The sequence below is a fragment of the Mauremys reevesii genome, linkage group 24 (genome assembly GCF_016161935.1).
Source record: "Mauremys reevesii isolate NIE-2019 linkage group 24, ASM1616193v1, whole genome shotgun sequence".
Taxonomy (NCBI): domain Eukaryota; kingdom Metazoa; phylum Chordata; order Testudines; family Geoemydidae; genus Mauremys; species Mauremys reevesii.
Window position 1 is genome coordinate 16201947 of NC_052646.1, and position 17691 is coordinate 16219637.

A 17691-nucleotide genomic window follows, 5' to 3' on the forward strand; every position below is an offset into this window, starting at 1 on the left:
AGCTGGAAGGAAAGAACCTTTTCTCTCTGCAGCTGCTGTTGAAAGTGGGGTTAACCCTTTAGTGAACTCTGGTGCTGGCGATTTCCAGCTGCTCGGTGGCTTCGCTTTCTGTAAAATGTTGGTGGACGGCTGCGCTGCTATTTGAGTGGCGGTGATCGGAGGCGGTCGGGATCTCAAATCGGTTTGTTTTTTTAAAAAGAAAACTGGATTTGTCGTCCGTCAGAAAAATCCCATTTAAATTAAATTAACCACTGGATATTATTAGTTAATCATTACAAATAAACAGTTGATTTTTATATCCGTGGAGCAGTCCAACCTGCCCCTGTGGTCACTGATGGTGTGGTGTGTGTGTGGGGGGGGTGTCCCTGCTGGGAGTAGCTGGGTGGACAGGGGGCCCTAGCTTTTGGGAGGGGTGAGCCCCACCTCAGGGTCAGGTTGGAATCAAGGCCCCTGCCATGGGGCAGCCAGGTGCATTGTTGGAGCTGTGCTCCTTCCCCCGAGGAATCCAGCACAGATCAGTGAGGAGGAGTGGGGGCAAGGGGTCTGAGTCAGGGTGGAGGCGGGATACGGGGCTAGATGGGCCCATGGGTCTGATCTGGGGGAGCAAGAAGGGAGTAGGATCCCAGGCTAGCTAGGTGACAGGTGCTGGTGATGGGATACCAGGCTAGATGGGCAGATGCTCAGAGTGGCGGGGTGGGGGAGGGCTGCAGTTCAGCTCCGTCCCCCACTCTCCTCTTGCTTGTCCTCCAAGCTGCCATCCCATGTAGGGGGACAATGGAACCCCACTGAACCCCCCTGGGGCCGGCTCCCCCGGGAACACAGGGAGGCAGGACGCTGGTCTGTCAGCCCCTCATGGAGTATTTTCTTGTCCTGGGTCCGTGTGATGCAAACAAGGGAGGCGTCCCAGGGTGTGGGGGAGAGCTGGGAATTGAAGCCGATTGGTTGATGTCTGTCCGGCTCCCTGTGTCCTCTCGCTGCAGAGATGGGCCGGCTGAAAGCCACCGCTACCTAGCCACGCCTGCCATGGGAACCGGGCATCTGCTAATGCTCCCCCACCCCAGCAAGGGGAGGGGTGAGCAGTGCCTGACCAATGGGAAACAGTGATATGGCTAGAACCCAGGAGTCTTGCCTCCTAGCCCCCCCCTGCTCTAACCACTAGACACCACTCCCTTCCCACAGCCAGGGAGAGAACCCAGGAGTCCTGCCTCCAACCCCCACTCTAGCCCTTCAACCCCACTTCCCTCCCACAGCGGGGGATAGAACCAGGAATCCTGGCTCCCAGCCTCCTGGCTCTAACCACTAGACACCACTCCCCTCCCAGAGCCAGAGGTAGAACCCAGGAGTCCTGCTGCCATCTATACAAAGAGAGCCAGCAAGGAGTAGCTAGTGGGCCAGTCTTGTTCCCTCCATGGCTGGTGCCCCTGGCCCGAGGGGGCTGGCTGAGGCGTTGCATTCTCCAGTAGTTTCCAGGCTGGGGAAGCAGGGACTGGGAGCACGGCGGGGGCGTCTGTATCTCTTTTGCTGCACTGAGGGGGTGGGTGTGAGGCCTGAGGTGCTGCAGGAGGCCGAGGGGCAGCGGCAGCCGCGGGGCAGAGCTTTGCCTTTAGTAGTAAAGTTCTTTGTCCCACCAGCCTGTGGAAAAGAATGAATAACACGGTGAGATTGCTGGAGCTGTGGAGGATCCCAGCGTTCGAGCACGTCACCGGGGCAGCGATGCAGCCACCTCTGGGGTGGGACAGCCGGTGAACAGCCGCACCTGAGATGCAGCCACCTCTGGGGTGGGACAGCCGGTGAACAGCCGCACCTGACACCAGACTGGGATGACTCACTGTGCCAGAATATGCCTCAACCAACACACTATTGTACGACTTTGTACAAGGCCTCATGAAAAACTCCGGCTTCGCTGGGCAATAACACGGTGGCAGACGGCCCAGAGGCGCAGCGCCAGAGGTGACGTTAGAAACGCAAGCCGAGCTGTTGACTAAAATGGTGTTTTTCAGAGAAACCCGGGGAGCTGCCAAATCAGGTCCTCAGTGACAAAGGCCAACCAGCCGCCCGAGCCTGCTGCAACCAAGGCTTAGGGGCCTTTACCTGGTTCTTAGGACAGTGGGAGGTGGCTCCTATTGAAACTGCTTTGCCATGCGGGGACCGGCCTATAAAACGAAGGGGGAGCCGCCCCAGGGCACCCCCTCCCTCGCCCTGCCCTCACTGCCCCAGGAGAGACACAGGAAATCGGCTCTGGACTCGGGGTGGGGGGGGGTGTCCCGGTCTGAGAGCTGGTCAGCAATCTGCCGGGCAGAGAGCCCCAGACGCCACACGAGTGGCTCTTTCATGTGTCTCCTGCGGCTGTCTGCAGCACATGCTATTAAAACACGGCGTGATTGAATCTGCAGCACTATCGTCAACGACTCTGCTATCGTGTGTTGGGTTCGGCCTTCGGAAACCGCGTCTCTGTTTTCCTGAGGGCCGTTTCTCATTTTTATGCCCTGTTAACGTGGCCTCACTTAAAAGCGGTCTCCCCGGCTCCTGAATTGGCTGGTTTTCGCGGTGTAGCTAATCCCCCTAGTTTAAACGGAAGGGTTTGAATAACTGCGGGAAAGAAGCCGGCAGGCGGGTCCCTTAAAGCAGGGGGTTATTCAACCTTTTTCCATTTGAAGAATCCCTTTTAAATGGAGGTGTGGACCCCTTTGGAAATCTTAGACGCAGTCTGTGGACTCCCGGGGGTGTGCGGCCCATGGGTTGAAAACCACTGTCTTAAAGGAATAACGGACTTAAAGAGTTTGTACTGTTGAGGAGTGGACTAGGCAGGGCAGTTTCTGGGGGAGGAATCTAAGAGTGGGAGTGTGTAGGGGTCACCCCACTATAACCCAGGCTGGGGAGAGCCGGGGGTGGCTGGCAGGCTGCTCACACACACACACACACACACACACACCCCCCAACCTGTTAGCCTGTTTGTGACGGCCCAGCTGGGAGCTACTTCGGCAAGGCATTAAAGGCACCCAGGGTTGCAGGGTAGGGGTGACACTACGGCTCATTAGTCTGAGTTCTACCCTGATAGGTTATATTCGTCCGGTGCAGAGATGCAGCCACCTCTGGGGTGGGGCAGCTGGGGAACAGCCGCACATAACGCTGCATGGGGATGGCTCGCCCTGCACTGAACTGCAGCCACCTCTGGGGTGGGGCAGCTGGGGAACAGCCGCACATAACGCCGCATGGGGATGGCTCGCCCGGCACTGAACTGCAGCCACCTCTGGGGCGGGGCAGCTGGGGAACAGCTGCTCGCGTGATCTCTCGGTTACTCACTTCCAGGGTGCCTGCGGACTCCCAGCTTTCGAATTTCATCATAGACGAAGATGAGGATGCCGTAAGGTAACGGCACCAGCCACCACTGGAATCTGGAAAGGAGCCGGGAGAGAGACTTTAGCCACGGAGAATGAGACGGCAGCACCCGCTCAGCCAGAGCACTGAGCCTTTAGCCATCACTAGGCCAGGTTGAAGAACCAACCCTGGATTCAGGAGCGGCTCAGGGCCCTCCAGGAGCGTCGGGGCCGGCCCTGACTGCCAGGGGAGAGCCCCCATCCTTCCCCCTGCAGCACAGCGCCCCCTAGCACCACCTGGGGCATCGGGGCCAGCCCAGAGAGCCTGGGGAGAGCCCCCGTCCCGCCCCCTGCAGCACAGCGCCCCCTAGTGCTGCGCTGGGGAATCAGGGCCAGCCTGGACTGTCAGGGGAGGGCCCCCACTCTGCATCAGAGCACCCCCTAGTGCTGTGCTGGGGGAATCAGATCCGGCCCTGACTGCCAGGGGAGCCCCCACCTCTCCCCTTGCAGCACAGCGTCCCCTAGTGCCCTGGTGGGCTGAACCAGCAGGGCACTCCCCAGCTCTCACCGTATGGGCATGAAGTTGAAGATGTTGGGCATGCCGGGGCAGTAGCACAGGAAGCAGCCCAGGCAGAGCTGGAACACGATGGCGATCACCAGGATTTTATTCCTGCCAGAGAAGCAGACCGTGAGCTCGGGGAATGGCAGCCGCCCCTGGCTAACACGCTCTCCATGCAGCTGCCAGTGATACAGGGACACCCGAGACCAAACCCCCATCTTGTACTGTCCTGGGAGGATGCTTGTGAATGACTTGCTGGGCGCTGAGATGCAGCCATCTCTGGGGCACTGCATCTAGGGAACAGCTGCACACGGGGATGGGTCACCCAGTGCTGATATGCAGCTGATTCTGGGGTGGGGCAGCGGGGGAACAACTGCACATAACCCTGCATCGAGATGGCTCATCCGGTGCTGAGATGCAGCCACCTCTGGGGTGGGGCAGCTGGGGAACAGCCGCACAATGACACCACCTGGGGATGGCTTGCTGGGCGCTGAGATGCAGCTGACTCTGGGGGAGGGGAGGCAGCTGGGGAAAGGACGCAGACCAACGGGTCGCCCGGACTCCTGGGGTCTCTCCCCAGTGGCCTGCGGGCTCCTTGCTCACCTGAAGAAGCCCTGCTGGAACACGGAGAGGCGGCGAGTCTTGCGGATGAGGACGTCCGAGATCTGACACATCTCGATGCTGATGAAGAAGACGGTGTAGCAGGTGTATTCCTGGTACAGGCGCTGCCCAAACGTCTGAGAGTGGGGACAGCGACCAGTCAGAGTCAGCCTCCAGCACCAGCCACGTGGGGAAAGACCCCGTGTCCCATTCCCCAATCCCCTGAGCCAGCCAGTCCCCCGGGCCCTGGGGCCAGATTGGAGCCGGCTCCCCCTAGAAGGGAACGGCTGAGTCCCATTCCCCTGAGCCAGCCAGTCTCCTGCCCGTACACTGACATTCAAGAAGGACACACCCTGGTATCCCAGGCCTTGCTGCCAACCTTCCCACCCTGGGGTGAGGGGCTGGACCCCCACACACTCAGATTCACAGTCCAGACCTCTACCACTGGAGCTAAAGTTGACAGAACTCTCTCCAGTAGACTGGCAGCAGCAGTATGGCTGTTATCCTCTAGGTGGGGTTGCTGGAGTCGCTCCATTCCCCAACAGCAGCAGTATGGCTGTTATCCTCTAGGTGGGGCTGCTGGAGTCGCTCCATTCCCCAATAGCAGCAGTATGGCTGTTATCCTCTAGGTGGGGCTGCTGGAGTCGCTCCATTCCCCAACAGCAGCAGTATGGCTGTTATCCTCTAGGTGGGGCTACTGGAGTTGCGTCATTCTCCAACAGCAGCAGTATGGCTGTTATCCTCTAGGTGGGGCTGCTGGAGTCGCTCCATTCCCCAATAGCAGCAGTATGGCTGTTATCCTCTAGGTGGGGCTGCTGGAGTGGCTCCATTCCCCAACAGCAGCAGTATGGCTGTTATCCTCTAGTTGGGGCTACTGGAGTCGCTCCATTCCCCAACAGCAGCAGTACAGCTGTTATCCTCTAGTTGGGGCTACTGGAGTCGCTCCATTCCCCAACAGCAGCAGTATGGCTGTTATCCTCTAGGTGGGGCTACTGGAGTCGCGTCATTCTCCAACAGCAGCAGTACGGCTGTTATCCTCTAGTTGGGGCTACTGGAGTCGCTCCATTCCCCCAATAGCAGCAGTACGGCTGTTATCCTCTAGGTGGGGCTGCTGGAGTTGTGTCATTCCCCAACAGCAGCAGTACGGCTGTTATCCTCTAGTTGGGGCTACTGGAGTTGCTCCATTCCCCAACAGCAGCAGTATGGCTGTTATCCTCTAGGTGGGGCTACTGGAGTCGCTCCATTCCCCAACAGCAGCAGTATGGCTATTATCCTCTAGGTGGCTCTAGTTGCTTCATTAGCCTGCAGCAGCTGTTATCTCGGATGGCCCATCACTCACCCACTCCTGCCCGTAGCTGTCCTGCAGGTCCTGGAGGTGGTCGTTCTCCCACTGGGCCCGCAGCCCCACGCAGAGCAGGGGGAACCAGCCCTCCTGGGCCATGGCCGTGAAGTAGTCCGTGAAGCCAGCGAAGGACTGGATGGCCCCTGGGCAGGCGGGGGGAGGGGAGGAAAAGCCATGAGGGTGGGATGCCCCCGGCACCCTGGGGACTTGGTGCTGCCCCCTGCTGGCTCCCAACTGGGAGGGATGGGGAGGCAGGGCCAGCTGTGCTTGGCTCCACCCACCTTTTCTATGGGGGAGGCAGGGCCAGAGGGGTTTGGCTCCACCCATGAGTTCTAATGGGAAGGCGGGATGAACTATTTGGCTCCGCCCCTGAGGTCCAGCCCCGCCTCCCATCTGTCAGAGCCACCCCTTGCCCCCCAAATCTGACCCAATGTCAATCCCTCAAAGAGGGTTAATTAATGCAGGGAAGCCACCAGAACAAGAGGTTAATGGTGAGCTATGAAAAAGGGGGGACAGAGGATTCAAACTGGATCCTCCAGCTCCCCCACACTAACCACTAGGCCCCACTCCCCTCCCAGAGCTGGGGATAGAACCCAGGAGTCCTGACTCCCAGCCCCCTCTGCTCTAACCCATTAGGCCCCACTCCCATCCCGGTGCTGGGGAGACAACCCAGGTGTTCTGCGGGGGACGCACCGATCTGGAAGTAGGAGTACACAGCCAGGGCTTCGTTCACCAGCCGGTCGCGTCGGGGGTTCCGGGGCTTCAGGTGCATGATGTCGCTTTCGGCTTTCTCATAGGCCAGGGACACCGAGGGGAACTAGCAGGGGGAAAGAGAGAGACTCGCGGGGCTGAGCTGAGGAACGCAGGTGTCCGGGAGAGCGCCCCCACCCACCTGCCTGCATCAAAGCACCCCCCTAGTGCCGTGTTGGGGCATCAGGGCCAGCCCTGACCGCCAGGGGAGATCCCACACCCGGCTGCCTGCAGCCCAGCGCCCATACTCACAATGTCAGTGCAAAGCTCGATGAAGAGGATGGTGATGCAGCCCAGGGGCAGGGGGACGCTGACCGTGATGTAGATCAGATACGGGGTCAGCTCCGGGATGTTCTTGGTCAGGGTGTACGCGATGGATTTTTTCAGGTTGTCAAAAATCAGGCGGCCTGAACAGGACATAGCTGTCAGAGCATCCCCTGCTGGGGAGACGTCCGAACCTCCCTCCGGTACCCTCTGCCCCTGTCCTGGGGAGAGACCCCCTGTTTGGGAGATGCTCCCAGCCCCTCTCGAGGTCCCAGCGCCATTGTCAGTGCCCCCCACACCCTGGGGAGAGCGCCCCCCTGCTGGCTGGCCTATTTGGGTCTAAGCCCCCTGCTCCATGGGCACCTTGCTCCACGCCGGTAACGATGGAAGCAAAATTGTCATCCAGCAGGATCATGTCGGCCGCGTTCTTGGCCGCATCAGAGCCAGCGATGCCCATGGCCACCCCAATATCAGCCTTCTTCAGAGCCGGGGAATCGTTCACCCCGTCGCCTGTCACGGCCACAATGGCACCCTGTGGAGGGGAGACAGGCAGGTCATGGGGGTGGGGGACAAGGTGGAAGGGAGGGAGAACATTGTGGGATGGTGAGAAAGAAAGAAAGAAAGAAAGAAAGAAAGGAAAAGAGCCATAACAACAAAATAAAATGAAGAACAATAAAGAAAATATGTGAAAGCCAAAGAAAGCAAAGAATATGAAAGAAAATGAAAAAGAACGAATGAACAAACATGAAAGCCAGAAACGCGGGTCTGAGCGCAGGGCAATGGGCAGAGGGAGCGGGTGGGTTCGCTCCTGGGTGCCTCACCAGTTTCTGGCAGCTCTCTACGATGATCAGTTTCTGCTGGGGGGAGGTCCGGGCGAAGACCATCTCGGGATGCATCTTCAGGATCTCGACCAGCTCCTCGGTCTCCATGTCCTTCAGCTGCCCCCCGTTCACCACACAGGCCCGGGCCTCCCTGGCGTGGGAGAGAGAGCGCCCGTTGCTGAGCCACCCCACACAGTGACCCCTGGCGAGCCGCCCACACAGCACCCCCTGCAGCACAGTCCCCTGCTGAGAAACCCCACACAACACCCTCTGCTGAGCCACCCTGCAGGACTCCTGGGTTCTATCACTGGCTCTGGGAGGGGAGTGGGGTCTAGTGGTTAGAGCAGGGGGGGCCTGGGAGCCAGGACTCCTGGGTTCTCTCCCCAGCTCTGGGATGAGAGTAGGGCCTGGTTGGTTAAAGCAGGGGGGGCTGGGAGCCAGGATGCCTGGGTTCTCTCCCGGCTTTGGGCAGGGCTCTCACCGCTTGTTGACCTGCTCCACGGGGATGCGCATCCTGGCGGCGATGTCCTCCACCGTCTCGCTGCCCTCTGAGATGATGCCCACGCTGGCCGCAATCGCCTTGGCCGTGATGGGGTGGTCTCCAGTCACCATGATAACCTAGAGGTGGAGGCAGGGCATCAGCGCTCTAGGGGGCAGCGTGAACTTCCCCGGGGCAGTGCCCCAGGCAGGGTGGGGGAGGGGACTGTGGAACTGTGAGCTTCCCCGGGGCAGTGTCCTAGCGGGGCTGGGGGAGGGGACTGTGGAGCTGTGAGCTTCCCTGGGGCAGTGCCCCAGCCAGGGTGGGGGAGGGGACGCTGGAGCTGTGAGCTTCCCTGGGGCAGTGGCGCCATACCCGGATGCCGGCCGTGCGGCACTTCATGACGGCGTCAGGCACGGTGGCGCGGGGCGGGTCGATCATGGAGATGAGGCCGGCGAAGCAGAGCCCGCTGGTGGGGAAGTTCATGTCCTCCGTGTCGAAGGCGAAGCCGCGTGGGAACTGCCCTGGGTCCAGGTACAGGTGGCAGAACCCTGCGGGGAACAGTGCGGCCAGGGCCCATGAGGGGTGGGGCACTGGGGCCCCCCCAGCACCCCAGTCCCATGTGCCTCATGCTTGGGGATCCCCCATCCCACTTAGGCCTGGGAATTCCCTCCTTAATCAGCCCCCTCTTCCCCCCACACCTTGGGGGGCCCCCTGCCTTGGCCCCATGAGACCCCCCCCACCTCAATCCCATGCGCTCCACACCCAGGGCACCTCCTGCTTCCTAAGGCCCCCCCAATCCGTGCCCCCCACCCCTAACCCAGCACGCCCTCCCCCAGCCACCCTCCACACCCACTTACCCCACGTGCCCTCCCCCAGTTCCCCTCCACGCCCCCTTACCCAGCACACCCTCCCCCAGCCCCCTTCCACGCCCCCTTACCCAGCACACGCTCCCCCAGGCCCCCCAGGTCCATGTACGCTGTCTGGAACGCCTCCTTCCACTGCTCGTCCAGGGGCAGTTCCTGCCCCTTGATCATGATGGTGGCGCAACGCTCCAGGATCCGCTCCGGGGCTCCCTTCATCACCAGCAGGTACCGGGGGTCCCGGGGGTCCTCCAGCTCATGGATGGACAGCTGTGCGGAGAGCAGGAGGGTCAGGACTCCTGGGTTCTATCCCCAGCTCTGGGAGGGGAAGGGGGCCTAGTGGTTAGAGCAGGGGCCTTGGAGTCAGGACACCTGGGTCCTGTTTCCCTCTCTGGGAGTCACTACATGAACTGGTAGCAGTAGAAGGTTCTTATCCTCCTAACTGGAGCTGAAGGCCTTGCAGGGCCAGGACGCAAACCCCTGCTGACCTGGAATTTGTTGGTGGAGTTGAAGGGGATTTCACAGGCTTTCTTGTAGCGCTCCCGGTACTCCATGACGTTCCCCAGCGTGATCTCGGAGAACTTCAACAGCGCCGTCTCTGAGGCGTCGCCAATCACGATCCTCTGGAGAAGAGAGAACAGGTGAGTGGAATCTGGACTCCCAAGCAGTGCTGAGATGCAGCCACCTCTGGGGTGGGGCAGCTGGGGAACAGTCGTACATAACACCACAGGGGGATGACTCTCCCAGCGCTCAGATGCAGCCACCTCTGGGGTGGGGCAGCTGGGGAACAGCCGCACATAACACCACAGGGGGATGACTCTCCCAGCGCTCAGATGCAACCACCTCTGGGGCGGGGCAGTTTGGGAACAGCTGCACAGAGACACTACTGAACAGTTATGGCAGGGAAAATAATGCCACATCTAAATGAAAGCGCATGTCGGAGGCACAGTGGAATTATCCTGAGCTGGAGCAGCAAGAGAGAAACACCCTGATTCTGGAGCCTGGAGTCATGAGATCTTTTAATGACCAGCATGAGAGCGCCCCCTGCTGAGCCCCCTCCTCCCTGCGCCTCCCTGCAGCACAGCACCCACCAGGGGAGAGCGCCCCCTGCGGAGCCCATTTTGTATGTCAGATCTAAGTCCCCATTAAATGATATGTGCTCAAGCTGTCTATATTGCCCGTCTCGTCTCTCCTGCATACTTGGCCGTACCTTGGGCACCGGCACGTTGTCCTGGCCTGATTTGAAAAAGGCTCGATTGCAGAGAGACACGATTTTGCACAGAGCTCGCCATGTCTCTGATGACTGATCGAAGCTTTGCCCTGAACGAGAGAGAGATTGATATAACAGCTGAGGAATTCCCTCTCCCACTTCCAACCTGAAATGTCCTAAAGCACTAGAGAAGCAGGGACAACTTGCTGGGTGCTGAGATGCAGCCCCCTCTGGGGAGGGACAGCTGGGGAACCACCGCACAACACCGGACAGGGACGGCTCGCCTGGCACTGAGATGCAGTCACCTCTGGGGTGGGGCAGCTGTGGAACCACCACACATAACACCGGACATGGATGGCTCTCCCGGCGCTGAGATGCAGTCACCTCTGGGGCGGGGCAGCTGGGGAACAGCCGCACATAATGTGGTATGGGGAAAGCCTGCCTGGTGCCGAGATGCAGCCATCTCTGGGGTGGGACAGTTGGGGAACCACCACACATAACACCGGATAGGGACAGCTCATTTGGCACTGAGATGCAGCCACCTCAGGATGGTAGCAGCTGGTTGAACAGAGTCCCATACCTGACTGGTCCTCTGTGGTGTCAGCCGTGTGAATCTGGTTGTCAAACCAGAGATGGGAGACAGTCATGCGGTTCTGGGTCAGGGTACCCGTTTTGTCAGAGCAGATGACAGAGGTGGAGCCCAGAGTTTCCACTGCCTCTAGATTCTTCACCACGCAGTTCTTTCGAGCCAGACGCTTGGCTGTGAGTGAGAGACAGACCTGCCAGGGGAGGGAGGGAGGGAAAGGAAGAAAGATCAGAGTCAGCATAAACAGCAAAGTATATCCAGTGTGAGACCAGATTAGTCAGTAGGAATGTTGCACAAAATCTGGATTGAATCTAGTGTGAAACTGGATCACAATCAGTCTAAACACTGCACACAATCTGGACTGGATTCTGGATTCACAATTTGAAACTGAATCAGAGTTAGTGTAAACATTATTATGCAAAATCTATAAGAGATGCAATCAGGGCCAGCTCCAGGGTTTTTGCCGTGCCAAGTGGCAAAAAACAAACAAAAAAAAAGGCACCACAATCGCGATCGGCAGCAGCTCCACCGCGCTGCTTTCTTCTTCGGCGGCAATTCGGTGGCAGGTCCTTCCCTCCGAGAGGGACCCGCCACCGAAGATCCCAACGTGGCACCCCTTCCCCTTGGCCGCCCCAAGCACCTGCTTACTGAGCTGGTGCCTGGAGCCAGCCCTGGGTGCAATGAGAGACTAGATCTGAGCTAATCAGAGCACTGTAGAAAACTCAGATTGGATTGGAGATCATCTATAAACAGCCTGAAACCTGGAATGGAGTCGGGGCAAACCCAGATCGAATGCTGCACCCAATCTAGACGAGGGGGTCTCACAAGAAATTCTTTGGTGGCCTCAGAGTGTGGCCGCACTGACCATTTGTCTTAAAATACTGAATTAACTTTAGGAAAAACAACTAAATATGCACATAGACACGGCCAAATCATTGTAATTTATTTATGTAGGATTTTTTTTGCAGACTCAATAATAATCTCCAGTTCTCTAGTCTTTACTGGACCTAAACAGACTAGAAACACAAATAAGGTGCTTTGCACATTCTTGTCTTTTGTTGTTTTTTTTGGTGTTGGTTGCCTTTTAAAAAAAGACTTGCTAGCTAAGTAAGTCTGCTGCTGCGAAAAGTAATATTGGTATGTTTGTTAATATCAATTTTCACAGCAGATTTACTCATCCCTGGCAAGCCAGGGGACTAATTAAGCCCTGGATGGGGAGGTGGGAAGGGGGACAGTGGGAGGGATGGGGCAGATGGCCAGGGAGCGAGGGGCAGTCAGGGGAATGGGGGGGGGGGCAGGTGGGGACTCACTGGCAGCCTGCTCCTCCGGTGTTTGTGGCTCCAGAGGGGGAAGGGACCAATCCCTTCTGGTGGCCCTGGGGGAGAGGCTCTGCTTTGTACCCCCCCCAGTCACTGCCCAGGAGGCCGTGGCCGCAAGAAAAGCCCCTGGTTGCCACATTTGAGAAACGCTGATCTAGACTGGATCTAATGTGGAACTGAATTAGGAGTTGGGCCAAATACTGCAAAATGCGGACTGGATCTGGTGTGAGACCAGACTGGAGTCCCTGAATACTGTCTGAAAGACTCTGAATCTGGATCTGAAATTATCTTGGACTCAAACTATTTATAAAATCTGGACTGGATTCACTAACACCACATGGTATATAACACAGAATCCAGTGTTACAGCAGATCGGAATCTGTCTAAACACTACAAAACCTGAACCGGATCCAGAGTGAGACTGAAAACCTGGACTGGATCCAGACTGAGATCAGATTGGAGTAGGTCTAAACAATGCATAAAACCTGAATTGGATCCACATTGAGACTGGATCGGAATCAGCCTAAATGCTGCACAAAACCTGGGCTGGATCTAGTACAAAACTGGTTCAAAGTCAGTCTAACCACTGCATTAAATCTGGTCTGGATTCGGTGTGAGGCCGGATTGGCGCCAGTGTGAAAACAACCTAAAACATGGACTGGCTCCAGCACAAAGCGAGATCGGAGGCAAACTATGTATAAAACCTGGACGGGATCTAGTGTGAGACTGGAGTGGAGTCAGGATGAACCTGAAGGAAAACCCGGACTGGATCGCTTGTGGGACTGGATTGGAGTCAGGGTGAAGCTGGCACAAAACCTGGACCGGGTCCCTTGTGAGAGCGGCTCGGAGTCAGGACCCCACCACGGCTGGTCAAGGGGGACTCACCGTGACAGTGGCCAGCAGCCCCTCGGGCACATAGGCCACCACAATGGCCATGAAGAAGACCATGGCCTTGAGGAAGGGGTAGCCGATCACCATGGCGACGACGAAGAAGGTGCCCCCGAAGAAGATGGCCAGGCCGGCGATGATATCCACAAAGTGCTCGATTTCGATGGCGATGGGCGTCTTCTCGTTCTCCACGCCCGAGGCCAGGCTGGCGATGCGCCCGATGATGGTGCGGTCTCCGGTGTTAACGATGATGCCGGTGGCGGTGCCTGGGGGTGGGGAGAGATGGAGCTGACATGACTACACGATGACCAGCGTGGCCTCGGCTGCAAAGGAGCCAAGGGAGGGCTCTCCGGTGCTGAGATGCAGCCACCTCTGGGGTGGGGCAGCTGGGGAACAGCTGCACATAACAATGCACGGGGAGGGCTTGCCTGGCGCTGACATGCAGCCACCTTTGGGGCGTGGCAGCTGGGGAACAACCTCACAGCAACGTGGCACAATGATTCAGGACAGGATGTGAAGGAGAATCTTGTATCCAGTTGAAACCACAGGAGGGAATTTAGAGACAGTGTCCGCCACTGAGCCACCCCACATTCCACCCATGAATGGGGCCAGCTCTGTCTGCCAAGGGAGAGCCTCCACCCCACCCCTTGCAGCACAGTGCCCCCTAGTGCCACCCAGGGGCATTGGGACCAGCCCTGACGGCCAGGGGAGACCCCCACCCTGCCCCCTGCAGCACAGCGTCCCCTAGTGCCACCCAGGGGCATTGGGGCCAGCCCTGACTGCCAGGGGAGAGCCCCCACCCTGCCCCCTGCAGCACAGCGCCCCCTAGCGCCATGCTTGGGCATTGGGGCCAGCCCTGACTGCCAGGGGAGACCCCCACCCTGCTCCCTGCAGCACAGCGTCCCCTAGCGCCATGCTGGGGCATTGAGGCCAGCTCGGACTGCCAGGGGAGAGCCCCCACCCTGCCCCCTGCAGCACAGCGCCCCCTAGCGCCATGCTGGGGCATTGGGGCCAGCCCTGACGGCCAGGGGAGAGCCCCCTTTTGAGCCACCTCCCAGTCAGGTCTCCCCTCCACGCACCAATGGGGCCCTTCCCTGCTGGTACCTTCCAGGCACATGGTGGAGAAGAAGGCGATGTTCCGGGTCTCCAGGGGGCTCTCGTGGGTGCACTCGGGGGCTCTGGTCTGGGGTTCGGACTCCCCTGTCAGAGACGAGTTATCCACCTGCAACAGAGAGCCCAGTGGGTCAGTGCCACCCTGCATCCCCGCCCCCCTCGCCCCGGCTTGGAGGCCTCTGGCATGGATGGGAGGCTGTGGGGTGGGGGGTGAGGGAGCAGGCCCAGGAGTGGGGGCTAGATCAATGGGTGCCCAAGTGATCAGCTGGACAGACGGACAGGCACCGTCCAGCCAGGGGGCAGCAAAACACACACACACACACACACACACACACACGCACCCTATGTTCCCCCATCCCGAGTAACGCAGCCCCCCGCACCTTGCAGCCCTGTGCCGTGATGATCCGGATGTCGGCCGGGACCCTGTCCCCGCCCTTGATCTCCACCAGGTCACCCACCACCAGCTGGTTAGCGTTGATCTGGAATTTGTCCCCGTCCCGAATCACTGTGGCTTGCTAGGAGAGTGAGAAGAGCCAGTGTTAACCTTGGAGCTATGGCCACATGGGGACACCGCACAGGATGGCTCACCCGGTGCTGAGATGCAACCACCTCTGGGGTGGGGCACAGCTGCACATAACACCGCACAGTGACAACTTTCCCAGTGCTGAGATGCATCTGGGGTGGGGCAGCTGGGGAACAGCAGCACATAGGTATGGCTCTGCTTTAAGCACTCCCCTCTCAGAGCTAGGTATAGAACCCAGGAGTCCTGGCTTCCAGCCCCTCCCCCACTCTAACCACTAGACCCCCCCCTCCCAGTACAATGACTGGGGTATCCATGGCCTGGCTTCCTCTCCCACCCTAGTCCTCACCTGTGGCACGAGATTCTTGAAGCTGGCGATGATGTTGGTGCTCTTGAACTCCTGGTAGTAGCCAAAGCAGCCGGTCACGACCACCACGGCGATGAGGGCAATAGCCAGGTACAGCTGCCGCAGGAGAGGGTATAGGGAGAAAGGTTATTGCTCATCCCCTGGCCCAGGGTGCCCCCTGCTTTGCCAAGCTGCCCAAGTCTGCAGAGAGCCTGGGACAACCCACTCCCCTCCCAGAGCTAGGGAGAGAACCCAGGAGTCCTGTCTCCCAGCCCCTTCCCCGCACACTTTAACCACTAGACCCCATTCCCTTACTAGACTCAGGGATAGAACCCAGGAGTCCTGACCCCTCCCCACAGCTCTAACCCACTAGACCCCACTCCCCTCCCGGAGCCATGGATGGAACCCAGGCATCCTGACCCCTCCCCCACCGCGGGGTACCCACGTTATCCGCGCTGGTCAGGTCTCCTTGGCCGCACTGGATGCCGAAGGCTATGAGGCAGATGGCAGCGGCCACCCACATCAGGCACTGCAGCCCCCCGGCCAGCTGGCGGGCGAATTTGACATATTCAGGGGTCCCCTTGGGGGGTTTGAGCTCGTTGGGGCCATCCCGGAGCAAGATCTCTCCTGCCACTGTGCTGTTCATGCCCTGGATGCAGATAGAGAGAGTGTCCCATGTTAGGTGGAGGCCCCCCTATGCTATGTGGAGGCGTGGCTATAATATAGGGGCGGAGCTATTGGGGGGTGGGGCTTCAATAAAGGTGAGGGGCTGAGTGTATCTAGGCTTTTCAGAATCGCCTTTGTCCACCCACTTTGCTGTATGTAGCTTCCTCAGTTTCCTCTCCAAAGATCCACATGCACCCAGGGCCGGATGGACACCCAAGGCCCCAGCTCCTGGAGTCAGGTGAATGCTGCAGGATCTCAGCTTTCATTAAAAAAAAAAGTTAAGCCAGGTTCTAGCTCTTGTGGTGGGGGAGAAAAGTTCTGAAATGTGCCTGATGCCTGCCTGAGTTTGCAGAGAGCCTGAGCTGATTGCTCAGCAAGGGCGGAAAACAGCGCTATTTATGGCATCCTTCCTCCCCTTGGCTGGTGTCCCTCTCACCACAACGGGGGCACTGCCCTCAGGAAGCTCACAGCTCTGGAGATGCCCTCCAAACCTGTCTGGGGCACTGCTTAGAGGAAACTCACAGCCCTGGGGACAGGTCAGAGACTGTTTGAATACATGGGGGATTGAAGGAGGAGCCCCCGGCCCAAAAAGAAGTGGCTCCCAAAGCCCAGTGGGGATGGGCTACCATGTAGAGGGCATGGTCACCTTTGGGTGGGTGGGGGGCACTGCCAGAGATGGTGGGCTGTACTCTAGCCCCTGGGATGTAGTGGAGCAGTAAACGGCACCCGGAGCTGGGTTGAGAGGCACAGACCTACCCGGCCTCCATCTCGGGGGGCCTTACCTTGGTCACGTTGGTTTGGTACTTCAGCTCCAGGTCTTCCACTGAGAGCTGATGATCGTCCTGGAGGAGAGAAGGGAGCCCAGAGTGGGTGAACGGGCTGCCCCAAGCGTGACTGATGCTGCCTGGGTCTGCTGAGAGCCTGAGCCCATCACTGGGAGGGGAGGAGCTGCTCCCAGTGTGACTGATGCAGTGACGCTGCCTGAGTCTCCTGTGAGCCTGAGCTCATTGCTGGGAGATGGGGCAGCTGCCCCCAATGTGACAGACACAGCGACGCTGCCTGGGTCTGCCGAGAGCCTGAGCTCGTTGCTAGGAGACGGGGGAGCTGCCCCCAGTGTGACAGACCCAGTGACGCTGCCTGGGTCTGCCAAGAGCCTGAGCTCGTCGCTTGGAGAGGGGGGAGCTTCCCCTAGTATGACAGACACAGCGACGCTGCCTGGGTCTGCCGAGAGCCTGAGCTCGTTGCTAGGAGACGGGGGAGCTGCCCCTAGTATGACAGACACAGTGACGCTGCCTGGGTCTGCCGAGAGCCTGAGCTCGTTGCTGGGAGACGGGGGAGCTTCCCCTAGTATGACTGATGCAGTGACACTGCCTGGGTCTGCTGAGAGCCTGAGCTCGTTGCTGGGAGGGGCGGGAGCTGCCCCCAGTGTGACAGACACAGCGACGCTGCCTGGGTCTGCCGAGAGCCTGAGCTCGTCGCTGGGAGACGGGGGAGCTGCCCCCAGTGTGACAGACACAGTGACGCTGCCTGGGTCTGCCGAGAGCCTGAGCTCGTTGCTGGGAGACGGGGGAGCTGCCCCCAGTGTGACAGACACAGCGACGCTGCCTGGGTCTGCTGAGAGCCTGAGCTCGTCGCTGGGAGAGGGGGGAGCTGCCCCCAATGTGACAGACACAGCGACGCTGCCTGGGTCTGCCGAGAGCCTGAGCTCGTCGCTGGGAGAGGGGGGAGATGTCCCTAGTGTGACAGACACAGCGACGCTGCCTGGGTCTGCCGAGAGCCTGAGCTCGTCGCTGGGAGATGGGGGAGCTGCCCCCAGTGTGACAGACACAGCGACGCTGCCTGGGTCTGCTGAGAGCCTGAGCTCATCGCTGGGAGACGGGGGAGCTGCCCCCAGTGTGACAGACACAGTGACGCTGCCTGGGTCTGCCAAGCGCCTGAGCTCGTCGCTGGGAGACGGGGGAGCTGCCCCCAGTGTGACAGACACAGTGACGCTGCCTGGGTCTGCCGAGAGCCTGAGTTCGTCACTGGGAGAGGGGGGAGCTGCCCCCA

The 17691-nt window shown here is 59.3% G+C and overlaps 1 protein-coding gene across 2 annotated transcripts; it reads right to left on the reverse strand.

Moving 5' to 3' along the window:
- Nucleotides 1-1382: 1382 nt before the first annotated feature.
- ATP4A (ATPase H+/K+ transporting subunit alpha) lies at nucleotides 1383-16722 on the reverse strand. 2 transcript variants are annotated; one of them, XM_039512809.1, is made up of 21 exons: nucleotides 16425-16722; nucleotides 15422-15625; nucleotides 14980-15093; nucleotides 14491-14625; nucleotides 14102-14219; nucleotides 12995-13263; nucleotides 10785-10983; nucleotides 10205-10314; nucleotides 9483-9617; nucleotides 9072-9264; nucleotides 8507-8682; nucleotides 8135-8271; nucleotides 7654-7804; nucleotides 7196-7364; nucleotides 6821-6975; nucleotides 6512-6635; nucleotides 5816-5961; nucleotides 4480-4613; nucleotides 3886-3987; nucleotides 3304-3395; nucleotides 1383-1632 (listed from the first exon to the last, which is right to left on the reverse strand). In XM_039512809.1, the coding sequence occupies exons 2-21, from the start codon at nucleotides 15620-15622 to the stop codon at nucleotides 1604-1606; spliced, it is 2889 nt and encodes a 962-aa protein (XP_039368743.1). In that variant the 5' UTR covers nucleotides 15623-15625; nucleotides 16425-16722; the 3' UTR covers nucleotides 1383-1603. The 2 variants fall into 2 exon arrangements, 1 of the variants encoding a protein (XP_039368743.1); XR_005591047.1 differs by lacking the exons at nucleotides 1383-1632; nucleotides 5816-5961 and having other exon boundaries at nucleotides 3358-3395.
- Between the last annotated feature and the right edge of the window lie 969 nt (nucleotides 16723-17691).

Coding starts and splice junctions, on each gene's coding strand:
- ATP4A (XM_039512809.1), bottom strand. CDS start 15,622: ATGAACAGCACAGTGGCAGGAGAGATCTTGCTCCGGGATGGCCCCAAC. Junction 10,315..10,784: donor CACCACAGAGGACCAGTCAG/GTATGGGACTCT, acceptor TCTCTCGTTCAG/GGCAAAGCTTCGATCAGTCA. Junction 6,976..7,195: donor CGTTACCGGCGTGGAGCAAG/GTGCCCATGGAG, acceptor TGTCCTGTTCAG/GCCGCCTGATTTTTGACAAC.